We start from the raw sequence: 13882 nt of genomic DNA, 5'->3' as shown, positions 1-13882 counted from the left end.
CTAGCTGTAATTAACCATTTAAATGCTGCAAATGCTAAACTATACCAAACTAAACAAGTCAAATCTGACTGGCTGTGTAACGTGTGTCACTATGCTCAGCGTAAAGCAAATCCAAGGCAATACTACTTAAATAGGTGGCTGTATCAGATACAATCTGTGCATGTAATCAGAAACTAATTTGTCCAAGGACAGTGACATTGCTACCTTGACAGTTTACTCTCCTGCAAGCACTGGAAAGGCAGAAAGCTTCTCAAGAAATGGCTAACTGCTGGATGCAATGGGCCAAGGGTCTCAGAGTTCATGGTCTCACTGTTGGGCTACTTAAGTTATTTTGTGGTGTATGAAACAGATTCAAGAACCAGTGATGCTCCTGGCAGTCTCTGCAAAAAATGAGGTGTGTCTTCTCTCTAAATTAAAACTTGGGGATTGTGTTGTGCTGGCCTAACAGAGCTTCAAGTACCACCCAGACAGCTTAAGCTTTGTTTCCATGGTGCTGTCCTATATGCGCTATGCCCTATAACAGCTTTACTGCACAAAGGGGCTGCAGTTCTTTCTTTTTCTTAAGTAAAGCCATTACTTACTGCTGGTATGAACCCAATCTGCCACATATTAGCTACAGTGAATTTTCTTAATGCAACTTGAAGACTAACACAGTCTAACCCCTGGCCTCTAGCTAGCTCCTCTAGTTGAGGTCTTACCACCTCAGTTTTGTCTACACTAATTTTTTTAAGACTTCTGATACCAACTTTGCACTGATCCATGCATTCAGAGGTTGCAAATCTAGTCAGAGTTCACTCTGTAAAGCCAGTGACTTCATATTTTTCCTCTGTAGGAGTAAAATAACGTTCCCACACTCTGATATAAACCTTTGCTCTGCACAGATTTAATTCATTACTTATGAATCTCTGGTCAACGTCACTATGTTCACTGCAGTGGCTCTCTACTTGCAGTCACCTCCTCTGTCCAGAAGGACAGGGAACCTTTTTTTTACCACGTAGTGAAGTTGCTGAGAAGGGATCCTGACTAATGGCTTCACCAACTTGTTGCTTATGCAACTGTCCTCTTCTAGAAAATCACCCAGGTAGCAATAATGAGCTGCCCTCTACAACTGCTTTAGAGAGGGTTGGTCAAGAGCCAAGACATTTTTCAATGGAAACTCTTCTCCCAGGGAATCACCCTGCATCATATTTCAGATGAGTGCTTTGTTTTGTTTTACGAAATAGGAGAAAAATTCTTTTTAATTGTGCTATGCTTAGGTGCAATGGCAGTTTCGTGGCACAAATCACTGCGCAGTTACTATACAGCCTGCTGGAATCATTTAGGAGACCGGAATAGCAGCAGCTCTAACACCTCAAAGTGCCCATATTCCAAGCTCATGCTTTTGCAGGATTGCATGGACCACCTGCAGGTCTTGGGTAAGAGCTGTTTGCTGTCTGCACTGTGCCTAAGTGATGAGATCCCACAGGTGGTACAGCAATACAAAATATTAAAGGTGCCAGCTGACTGCTCTTTCCATATCCAAACTGCTTCTTTTGAAAACTCATTCTTTCCAGAAGGCTTTCCAATCCTTTTCATCTGGGGAGGGGTGAAACACTCTCTGCCAAGGGCCAGCTCCACGCTCCAAGCAGCACACACTGCTGTCCGCACAGGCCCAGGCTGAGCACAGACCCCTTCACAAGGTTGTCACAACGCTCCTGGGCAAGCATCTGGCTGTGGGTGACAAGGCAAGATGCTGTCCCAAAACCCCTGTCCCACTCCTGTTTCTGAGGAAGAAACGCAGCTTAAACAGAGGTGTCTGAGGCAGTAAAAAACATAGCCAAGTGGAGGGAATGTGGCTGCAACGCTTTTCTCGGAGACTACTCTGCATCTCACTGCGGTTTCCCACTGTTCTCTCAGCTCTCTAAGCCCCTGGAGAGGAAATACAGCACACACACTCTGCGCTGGGAGCAGGCGTTGCAGGATGGGGCCTGTGATTATTATTCTTATCACCCCATGGACTGCCTGGCACTGGCTGAAGAGCGTGGCTCCGATGGCTCTACTCGCAACAGCTACGCAGCCTCTGCATGTGAAAACCATTAGGCAATAGCACAGAAGCAACCCATGAGGCAAAACCCGTGAACATTCCCATACTGACAGCGTGCCGGTCCCCGCTGCCAGGAAGACGCCGGGGCGCCGGCACTGCACGCAGGTGCTGACGAGGAGCCATGTGCTCCCCCTCGAAGTTAACGCTTGTGCAGCCAGGTCTCCCGACAGCTCCACGAAGAGCACGCAGCAGACACCGGAGAGCTGCAGAGCCCCGCAGGCAGGGCCTGCCCCAGGCACAGTCCAGGGTCTGTGTGCCAGCACCGATTTCCTACCGATGGAGATGTGGCATATGGGAGCGTCGGCAGCAGAGACAGGAACTGAAACATCTGTTTTTTCCAAGCCACACTTGGAAAGGCTAAGCTGTATTCCACCCCTAAAACACAACCAGCCCAGCTGTGAGGCAAGCAGATGAGCAGAGAAGTACAAAAATAGCCACTTCTGTAGCGTTCTTTCAAGCAACACGAGGTTGCCTTACAAAAATAAACACACAGAAAGGAACAATCGTGGGGTTTTTTTCAGCTATTAGAGGGACCCACGTGCTCACATCACTGCAACACGGTAAAAAGATGCATCCCCTTGATTCACAGCTGCGTTCACAGCGTATTCCTGCCACCCGCCAGCGAGCCACCGTGGGTCTGTTTGCAGAGTAGCAAGAATCACAGGCAGCTTCCACAAACGGTCCCTGATGGGACTAGACACACATGCTCCCACCAACCTGACCTAAAAGCAAATCTGCACGGCCAGCCTCACTCCACCCCCTTCCCCAGGCGTGGCTTTGAGAGAGAAACAGCTTTGGCCAACACAATCCGTCTGGGCTCTAGCTTTCCCAGGCTTAGCTGTTCCTCGGGTTCCTCCCTCAGGAGGACTCAACCCACACCCTAGATCCTCTTTTTAGAGAGCCACTCCCACCTCTCCCTGACCATGAAGCATTTGCTGTAGCAGAACCTTTTTAACCCGTTCCCAGCAGGACCCTTGCCCCGGACCAAGCCAGGAAAGGTGTTAACAGGATCCCACACAAGCCCCCACACTGGGGAGAGAAAGGAGAGGCTCCACTGCCCGTCCCAACCAAAGCTGCAGGGAAAACTGCTCTTTTGCTTCCAGATCTGTGAAGTTCTCCCTGCTAGAGGAGCCCAGAGCAGCACGGATCCTGCGGGAGCCAGGGCCGAGGTCCTGCCAGTGGATGTTGCAAGGGAGCTGTGAAGAAGCCGTTGCTGGGGATCTGCAAATACCATCACCAATGTCCGTCCAAAGAGGTGGGCACAGGCTCTAACCAAGGCTCCAAACTCCATCCTGGAAATCTTGGTTACAAACCAGTTATTCGACCTCAGGACTTCATCACAGACATGCAAAATAGTATTGCACAGAGCCAAATGTATCTCTTGCTACAAGGAGCTGTCTCTATAGTTGGGCAGAATACAAGTTGCCCAGCTGTCACTAGAAGAAAAAAGGTCACGGGTGTGGTGTCCAGGTACAACTTCAAATGAATAGGAACAGGCTGGCTGAGTCCTGGCTTGAATCCAGAATTCATGTCACTACTTATCGTCCCACAGGCTTGTCAAAAGCTGCAGACTGTGTCTGCTGTCAAAGTGAGTACAGCCTTCTCCTGATGATGCTCAAGAGCATTTGCCAGCACGACTGCAGCAGGCAGAGAGAGTCCCATCGCTTCCCAACACCATGCTGCCAGAGCGCAGCCTCCAGACCCCAGACTGGGGGTAAAGCAGGGTCTCTGGGTTAGCGCACACACACCTCACAACTGAAAAATGCCGTAGGTGGGAGATTCATTACCACGGCGTGAATATCGTCATTTCCTTCCATCAAGTACTGTTACCAAATCAGTGTATCACGCTATCTTAACATGAGTTGCTAATTAAATTACAAATGATGCTGGATTAAACAGAATAACACAAGACCGTATGCCACATCTGAAACTTCATCTCCGATCTCAGTTTATTGAAGTTTTTACTAGGCCCGATGCCAGGAAGCCAAAGATATGTACTAGTTCCTAACCTAAGGGGAACTATTTTTACTGTTAGACTGGCAGAAACAGCTGACTGACAAACATTACGCTTTGTTTTGACTGTTTAAATCCAGTGGTAGCACATCATCAAAATGGATGCAATCTTCTGAGGGAAAGGGAGGAGCTGGAAAGCAAGGACAGAATCTGTTTACTGGTCACGATTCCTATAATATACCGCAAATGCTACAGATGGTCAACTTGCACACTGTTGATGCTCTTCCTGATGATAGCTATCCTTCAAAAAAAATGGGAATGCTGTAATCACATGCTTTTTGCTTTGCCCTTTGCAAAGCAAAAACTAACATTATATTTCAATCTGACATTTTTAGTTTTGGCAAACAGAGATGCCAACTTAGCTTCAGTGTCTAAGTAAACAGCAGTCCTTCGATAAGAAAAACAAGCTAATTCTTCACTGCAAAAGCAGATTAAGAAATAAAGGCTGAGAGGGTCTGATTTGACACCCTCACCCTCCTGTTGGGACCGGCAGAGACCTTGGGCAGAGCATGTTTGTGCAAGTGGCAGAAGCTGCAGCATGGTCAGTACTCTGCAGCCCGGCAGGCACTGCAGCTTTCCAGTCTTTAAGCCCGATCTCAGCAAGGCCTGAAGAGAAGGGCGGGCCGACGGGGGTGAGAGAAGGGCGGGCTGATGTGGGGTAGCAGCCGTTCCTCTGAACAGCCATAGCACCGTAAGTGCAGCCCACGAGCGGAGCTGCCAACTTTCCACTGTGGAAGAGACAGAAATTTTCTCAGTGACTGCCTAAATCCTGCTGTTGGCTATGGGGGGACTAATTCACAAGTGCCGTGTCCCCCACACTCCCCTGTGCACCCTCCTTATGGTAAGAGCAAGAACCTCTGTCTGCAGCCCTCAGCCCGCTCCACCCTGGTCCTGGGAAGCACGTCCTTCCTCCTGAGCTGTTGTACTTCACCCCTGCTTACTTTCTTACTCACTTACTACAACTCAGAGACGTTTGGGAACATATGGGGTAAATAAGAGACAGGATACAAAATCAAGCTGAACTGCAACGATCAATCAAAGAACAACAAAGCTGGAAGAAATGGAGAGAGGATGGTGCAGAAACACATTATGGAAACCACAGTGTGGAAAACGTGGCATGACAAGAGATAAAACAAGGAATCCCATTAAATGGTAAACAGAGAGAGAAGCATTAACAAACCATATGAGTCCATTTCACCCTGCCTTCTGTTTGAGTGATTTTCTTTTTAAAACCCCTCTTTGTGAGATCAGAATGAAAGCAGCTGGGTGAAACACGAGAAAGACCTGGCAGGGGCTTGTCAGCAAGAGCAGAGCAGGATCGGGCCCACACTTCCACTCCAGGAAAAAAAGCCACATGCAGAAAGATATCACCAGTAAACTTTAAAATTGCAGGAAATACAGGGGAAAAATCAATGCAAACAGTACACGGGAAAAAATAAACCAGAGGTCAACGGAAGCCCAAAAGATGAGGTGAGCAGAGACACAGTGTTGGTTTCTACGAAGGTCTGAGGGGGGTCAGGAGGAGCACTCAGACCAGACTGCAAAGTGCAAAACCTTTAAATGCTGAGCCAACATCGAGAGAGACAGACACCTTGATGCTGCTCAGGATTGTTTAATTACAGCTTTTGCCATGGAGCAGGAGCACCTTCTAACACCACTGCTCTGGGGGATGCCTTTTTTTACCTAGCAGGACATTTGTGTTAGTATATTCTTAAGCACCACCAAAAAACCCCCTAAGGTTTTCATTTTTAAAAAGCTAAGATTCACTATCACGGGAACAGCACTCAAATTTCTCTGAAGCTTTAGGAAGGGGCACAATACACAACACAGACATTCTGCTCGTGCCCTTGCTGTAATGGCATTACAGTGACACTTCACTAACACCAGAGACTATTATGCTCTGATAGAATAATGCAGAATTGCCTCCTTGTTTGGTGCTTAAACTATAGTTACGACTTACTTAGGTCCCTTCCACAGGCTGAATGAATCTCGTTCACAAAATATTTATCTAGCACCTCATTTGGGCCTTTTCCCCCTCCAAAATTTCTTTAAAAAGAGAAACGCAGCCTTGTTTTCACTGTGGATGTGGCTTCTTATGAGAATGACATTCCAGGCTGTTTAAGTTTTTTCTAGGAACAGAAATAAAGCTATTTTGCCTCCACGGATGGGATGCTACTGTACAGACACTCCACTGCTTGCGGTTTTACCCAAATTGGATTTTAGTTTTAATTGGATTATTTTTTCCCATAGCTTTTGAAGACACCTTGAGCCTTGAAAAGGCTTTTACTGCATCACGTAACAATAGCAAAATCTACCGATTGTTGCCAACTCCTGAAATTTAAAACATCACAGACTGTAGGTTCCTGAATCATAAAATCTGTTTATTTTAAGAAGTTTTGCTTAGGTGAAGTCACTGGCTAGGCAATGTAAACCCAGGGCTTGCTGCCAAATCCACAAAAAAACCCCGCTGGGTTTTGAATGAAAGTTATGACCCCCAAATCTGCAAAGCTTCTGCTTCTGCAGGAGTGTGGTTATAGCAGAGATCCTGATTTCAGCTTCTCTTTCTGACCCATCTACAAATAGTATTCCACATTAATGACAGAGGAAATAAGGGAGTTTCAACTCCAGTCTTTTAAATCGAGATTCTAATCTTCACTTGAAAACTACCACGATACTAAAGATGTGTTGGAAATAGTCAGTATTTGCAAGGGAAAGTCAGAAAATCTTTATGAGGTTTATTTCCAGTTGAGGACTGAAAGAAGTGATACCAGCTCATGAAACAGCTAAGTCTCAAAGTAAATGCGAATAAAATCCAGCAGCCCTGAAAGCCAAGCACTTGAAAAGAGATCAGATCAGAGCATTTCTCAGACAGAGAAACTCAGAAGTGCAAACGCTGCCACTTGAAGCGTGTTGCTCTTGAAGTATAGGGGTTTTTTTATGTTGCGCACTGCAGATTATTTGGAAAAAAACAGACTTTGCTCTTGATTCCAGCCAGACTTTGCGTTACACTTCAAGAACCCGGCTCTGGCAATGGGAGGGGGCCAATATTCCCATTCGGTCTGCCTGGAGACTGCTTCCAGCTAGGTATGTAGCGTCTGCAAGCAGCTGAGCTTATTTCCTTAGTGATTCTTTGGATGGACATTTCTTCTGTACTTTTAGTAACCATGTTGCCAAAGTTGGCATTTATTTGTTCAAAGTTGCTACGTCCATAACGTCGGATATGAGAGGAATTCATTTCTTAGGCCTTACTTACAGCTAGAGGTATGATATCACATTTGCTGAGTGCAACTGTTAGCAGAATCAGGAAGCTTTGACATTGGTAATTTTCTGAACTCTGCCTTCTTAAAGGCTGTTTTCATTTCAGAATAATAAAAAAAAAAGGTTTTGTTGAGATATTAAAAAAAAAGCTTTTCTCTAATGAGAGAATAGACAGCAATCATTAAAAGCATTATTTACTTTATCTGTCAGTGTTCAGTAAAGGCAACATGAGATGAATAGACAAAATCGCTTGCATAACTTCACTGTGTCACGAGCCAGAGACCCTCTCATCCCGACAGAAATGAATCTGTAAATCTGTCATGGTTATAATGACGACGTAAGCACACATGCCTTGTTTCCCATCATCAGAAGGTCAAAAAGGGCAGTAAACTTCCCCCCAAAGGAAATCCATGTGCCACAGCAGACTGCTTCAGCACATCTTATACCCGCCATCAGGACATTACTAGCACACGCTTTTTCAGCCGAGTTGTGACTGTACACACAAGATGATCTGCTGGCTGACAAAGATGACTCTACAGTCTGAATTCCAAAGACAATCATGCCTCAGCAGAGAAAAGCTCTTCCCCTAACCACACTGCTCTCAACAGGACTGTAAACAAATATTTCTCTATCAAAATCGGAGGAAGATGTCAGTAATACTATCCTGCCCTTTCAGTCCATTTGCTTCAGTTACTTTCCCCCTTCACTTATTCCAGACACTTTGTCTTGTTGACCTGCAAGAGCTTTATGTCCAACTTCAATTTGTCATTGCATAATAGGATCTAATCCAAAACGTTCTGGGAGCTTTTACAACTCAGCGCCTCTGAACAACAATAATATAAACAGTCTCAAACACTTACTACTGAAATTAATAATCCTAGAAACACACTGTAATAACCCCAAATCTTTAAAAAGCCAAATGAAGGACTTCTCATCACAGCCTTCAGAAGGCTGCTCTACAAGTGACCAGCAAAGCGCTGGCACGTTCCGCCTCTGTCGCAACGGCACATTCAGCCTCCAGAGCTGCAGCTCCCCATGCCTAACTGAGAACAGATAACGCCAACGCCAGAAACCCCTTCAGAAAAATCAGTCTTTCCCAGTTAGGGACTTTCTGCAACAAACAATGACTAGTTTGTTCAGAAAAGTCTAAACATATCTTGTAAGAAAACAGTTGGAAAACACCTTGTCTGCTGGACACTCTCCTGAAGTGCACATTCTCCTGAAGTGAGTCTAGAGACATCTTGCCAACCTACAATTTAATGTTTACTGTGGTACTTTGCAACTTCTGCAATATCTCTTAATCTATATTGACACTAGAAAGTGGAGACTTACTTAAGAATATCTGAATAGAAAGTGGAAGCTTAGTTAAGAATATCCAAATAGAAAAGCAGACCCTTAGCTTAGGGTAACAGAAATTTGAAGTACAAATTAGACTAGAAATAGTAGTAGAAATTAGCTCATGTGAGATTTTTCTACTGTGTCAGGCCTCACGACATCCATCCTGCATGAATCATTCAACGTTTTTGTCTCCTCAAGAACAGAAAAGCTGCTCCCTAAGGAAAACAAATTTAGGTTCAAAAATTAATTTTAAAAAACCCACTTTTCCCCTCAGTCTGTTTCTTGCAGTACACAGTTACTTCATTTAAGCGACTGAGCACATGGAGCATTCGGACACCCCTCCAAGACACATACTTAATTCATTTCCCCAAAACAACAAAATCAAGCATCTGGACACAAACAGAACTGTCATCCCATCCTAGCACTTTCATGGAGAAATTTTCATTTGAACTTGTTAATTGAGTCTTTTCGATTTTCTGTTAACAGAACAGCATTTAAACCACAACCAACTGGTCATTTCCCGACACCATCCTCCTCCTGCGATTCCTCCCAGAACCTCAGAAATTAAACTCCTGACACAAAACCTCCTGCCCCTCCGGCACAGCAGCCCCCCAACTCTTGAACGTACCCACAGCAAACGTTATCTTGCAGTTTGCCCAACAAACCTGCCAGGTTGTCTCAGATCTCACATGCTGGTGTTATCCAGCATGCCCCGCACATCGCCAACTCTTGGCAAGACATGAGCAGCGTTACGAGACGACTCGCTTTGGGCTGAATCTTGAAGATGCTTCTCTAGCCGCCGAGCTGAGCGTGTCCCCACAGCCGTGACTTTTGTGGGCCATCAGCCGAGCTGCACTAGCCCTACCCTAGCCAAAGCCACTGAGCCCTGGCAGCGCTGCCAGGCTGGGCCCACATACCGAGCCTGTTTTCCCTCTACTTCACATACTGAGCCTGTTTTCCCCTCACTTCACATATTGAGGCTCTTCTCCTTTCACATACTGAGGCTCTTTTTTCCCTCTACTTCACACACTGAGGCTCTTTTCCCTTTGCTTCACATACTGAGCCCGTTTTCCCTTTTCCTTCGCTTTGGGCCATTTCTGCCCATGTCTGTCCGTCCGCAACCCCCCCAGGCTCCCTGCAAACTTTCTGCCATGTCTCCCACGTTCGTCCCCGCTGTCACACGTCCCATCCCCACGACGGCCCAAGCCAAAACAAGGAAATACCGGCGGACAAACCCCCGCCGCCGCCGGGCAGCCAGCGCTCGCCCACAGCAGAGCCCCCGGCCCGGCCCGGCCCCGCCGCGCCCCGCGGTACTCACAGCGCCGTGGCGGCGGGCGGGACGCCGGTTCCCGGTCGCTCCATCCCGCGGGCAGAGCAGTTGACGAGGCAGGCGGGGCCGGTGCAGGTACAGTCGGCGGCGCAGGGTTGGCAGGAGGGGACCGAGGGCGCCCGGGCCGCCGCCAGCCCCCCGCACAGCAGGGAGCAGAGCAGACACCAACCCGAGAGGGGCAGCCGCGCCGCGGGGACGCCATGTTTGCGCTGTGATCCAGTGTCTCCATTTCCAAAAGGCATCTCTCCCTACGGGCATGGCATGGCCCCGGACCGCCGCTCCCCCGGCCCGGCCCGGCCCGGGCCCGGCCGCGCCCCGCCCCGCTGCTCCGCGTCCCCCTCCTCCTCCTCCTCCTCCTCCTCCGCGCCTCCCGCCTCAGCGCCCGCCCGCCATGGCGGCCTCCCCCTCAGGGCTGGCGGTGCTCGGCGCCCGGCCCGGCCCGGCCCGCTGGGCTCCCGCTCGCCGCTCTGACAGCCCCGGCCCGGCGCCCCTCGGCTCTGCGCTCCGCCCGGGCCGCGGCCGCCACCTCCCCCGCTCCGCCTCCCCCTCCCGGCGGAAACCCGGCGCCGCTCCAGCCCCGCCGCCCGCCCGGGCCGCCCCCGCCGCGCCGCCTCCTCGCCCCGCGCCGGCCCCGGCCTGCGGAGAGTGCCGGGGCGAGGGGCGCGCTGCGCTCCCGGCCTGCGCCCGGGGCATGCGGACTCGGCGAGGTGGCCCCGGAGCAAGGGGGATCCCGGGGGACGTGGGCAGCCCGAGCGGCAGGGACATTCCTGAGGAGCAGGGGTAATCCTGAGGGGCAGGGACATCCCGGGGGTCAGGGGGATCCTGGGGGAGCAAGGAGCATCCTGGGGGATACCGGCATCCCGAGGGGCTGGGCCATTCCTGGGGAGCAGGGGGTATCCTGAGGGGCAGGGGCATCCCAGGGGGACACGGGCATCCTGGGGAGCAGGGGGATCTCAGGAGGCAGAGGCATTCCTGGGGAGCAGTCAATCCTGGGATCAGGGAACATCCCAGAGGACTCGGACATCCTGGGGAGCAGGGACGTTCCTGGGGAGCAGGGGATCCCAGGAGCAGAGGGCACCGCGATGGACACAGGGATCCTGAGGAGGAGCGGGATCCTGGGAGCAGGGGCATTCCTGAGGAGTGGGGGGATCCTGGGGGACACTGGAATTCCAATGGGCTAGGACATTCCTGGGGAACAAGAGCATCCTGGGGGACACGGGGATGTCGTGGGGCAGGGCTTATCCTGGTGGGGAGAATCTCAGAAATGGGGCAGGGCAGACAGAACAGCGCAGAGTTTTCTGCTGGATAGACGCTTTGGTTGTCTCAGAGCTACAGAGGGGAGCTGCCCCTCCTCTGCACACACAGGCAGTGGGCACGAGCACTCACCCGCAGCCTCCCCGAAGGCTCCTGGCGCCCGGCTCCCGCAGACAGTGCCCAGTCCAAGGCTGCTGAATGCACGAAGAGGTGCAGGGAACAGCGTGTTACAGGCCTGCAGCATGGAGGCACTTCAGACATCTTGGGGAGAGGTGAAGGACAAGGCAGGTCCTTTCTCGGTGTGGTTTCTTGATGCTCACCATAGCAGAGTCACTGGGTTTCAATGCCACTTGCACCCTGCACTGGCCCAGGACTCTGGCCATGGCTCAGACCAGGCCAGACCCAGTGAGGTCAAACCTGTCATTCTGTGATGGCTCCTCAGGGATCTGGACTGGGTCTGGTTTAAAGTGACTGAAGAATATGACTAAAATAAAGTCTCTTTACAACAAAAGAAGTGTAATTCTGTCCTTATAGAAGGCATATCTCCAAACCCAGCCTCTCCAAAACCAAACCCATCCACATATGAAAGCAGTGGAGAAGGTCTGACAGCTGATAATTTGACAGGGACCCTAATCTGTTAGTGTTTAATATATGCCGTGTTACAATGTGATGGTATGTACGGAACACAGGCCCAGCCATCAGCAGAGGGGAGGATATGAGGAAGCTCAAATAAAACACAGAAGAAGCTGCTTTTCAACTTGTTGAGTGCCAGATCACTCACTCTGCAAAGCAGAGCCGATGGTTCCTGTTCAGCTGAGAGGGGATTTCTCACCCTGAACACAGCAAACATGTGGTGTAGCCTGTGTGCGAGGTGAAGGCCTGGCACTGGGCAGTGGAAAGATGGGGGGGATCCAGGGGGAAGCAGTGACCGGGTGTGTTAGTGCCCAGTGCTTCCCTGTGGAGAGCGGCCTGGGAAGGGACACCGGAGAGGTGTGCGTCCAAAACCAGAGCAGCAAATCCCACAGATCCTCCAGAGACCGGTGCTGTTTTGCTCTGTGGGGGCTCATATTTAAATTATCAATCAAAGGCACTTTCTCCAAAGATTTGCAGATCTGGACAAAACTTTCAGCAGGGTCTTTGCTAAATGCAAACGAAAGCATCTTGCTCTTCATTTATGCGATTCTGTTAATTCTTGCAGCCATCCACACCCTTTACAATATTCATATGTAACATTTAAGTTCAGTGCAGCAAATCACCCCAGCTCAGCTTCAGTGTCAGGCATGCAAGTGTCCCCGGGAGCCCCTGGGACTGCCCATGTGCAAAACTGAAGCTGCAGTCTGTTCGATCATGGCTGTTGCAGCAACAACTGTCTCTATGAAAGCCTCCGGGTCAGTCACCCACCCGCAGAGAGGCTGCACCCCTCAAACAGCCAGCCGCCCCGATGCCAGGGTGAGGGGCATTTTGTACTTGTCCGAAGGAGCTTGCAGAGCTGAGCAGGGCTTCCTCCTGTCTGGAGCTCCCACTGCCCCTCGGGGCTGCACCCCTCACCTCTGCCAGCTTTCGCCGCTCCTGGGCACGTTCCCCAGTGCCCCGAAGGTACATGTGTTGCAGAGCCACTGTCCTGACGATGCAGCAGGCATGGTGTCAGTGGGGCCCTGTTAACTGGCGGGCTCAGGAGATCTGCCTGGCAGCTTTCAAGGGAGAAACCACACCAAAAAAGGGGTGGGGGAGAGACATGCTAGCTGTCTGCAAGCATCCAAAGAGTGCAAGCAGCAGGGAGCCAGAACAATTGTTCAGGGTGGTACCAGACGAATGAACAGGAGCCTCAGAGACTGCTACCCCCACTGTTTCTCTTCGAAGAATAGACCTGCGGGAGACAAGGGCCCTAGGGGCATGTTTGCCTCTCTCCGTGGCTGGCCTTGCCTAAATCTTGTCACTTAGTGCAAAACACCCTCACCAGCATCACCCCACTTGCTTTGGGGCCAGGTCGTGTTTTCGCCGTGTGCCACGTGATGGTTGTGGGAGTCATGCGAGCCCCAGCTCCTGCCAAAGCTCAGGAAAGAGGAGGATGCTTAGCCAGGGGTGACAGTCTGTTTGGTTTTGAATCCTGTAGGATTTTTTAAGCCACTTGTGATTTGGGGCCCGTAGGATTCTCTAGGGAGGAAGGGACTGACCTGCTAGCGCTGGGTGTACGGCCACAGCAGGTTACAAAGCCTGTGTTACCCCTCCAGAGCCACTCACCGCCTCCCTGCTCCACCTTGTGTGCTTGATCCAGGACAGACCCGATCCAGCAAAGTCCATAAGCACCTGCATGGTTTTAGGGATGTGTACTGTCCTGCTGAAACCAAAGGGGTGATATTAGCGGGGGCTCTGGCTTTCCTTAGCCAAAGGCTGAGCAAACCATAAACAAGAAGCCTGACAGCATCCGATTTCACTCCTTGGCATGGTACTTAATGTATGTGAAAATTTACTTTCCGAAAACATTTTGTGCCTTTTGGATTTGAAATCTGCTTGAAAGACGCATCATCTTTTGCATGATGTATTGTGCCCAAAATAGCTCAAGGGTTACTACTTCCTCATGTGACTACAATGTATTTATTTCCGCT

At 50.0% G+C, this 13882-nt stretch overlaps 1 protein-coding gene across 1 annotated transcript in view; it reads right to left on the bottom strand.

Annotated features, from left to right (window-relative positions):
- The window catches only part of PKD1 (polycystin 1, transient receptor potential channel interacting), a 94746-nt gene extending 84459 nt beyond the window's left edge, over positions 1-10287 (bottom strand). The window contains exon 1 of the mRNA XM_074919759.1: positions 10011-10287. Within this exon, the coding sequence (XP_074775860.1) occupies positions 10011-10264 (254 nt within the window). The 5' untranslated portion in view covers positions 10265-10287. The remainder of the gene's footprint in view (positions 1-10010) is intronic.
- Positions 10288-13882: the final 3595 nt, after the last annotated feature.

The sequence above is a fragment of the Athene noctua genome, chromosome 15 (genome assembly GCF_965140245.1).
Source record: "Athene noctua chromosome 15, bAthNoc1.hap1.1, whole genome shotgun sequence".
Classification (NCBI taxonomy): domain Eukaryota; kingdom Metazoa; phylum Chordata; class Aves; order Strigiformes; family Strigidae; genus Athene; species Athene noctua.
The sequence above is the reverse complement of the archived record's forward strand: the minus strand, read 5'-3'. Positions and strand labels throughout refer to the sequence as shown.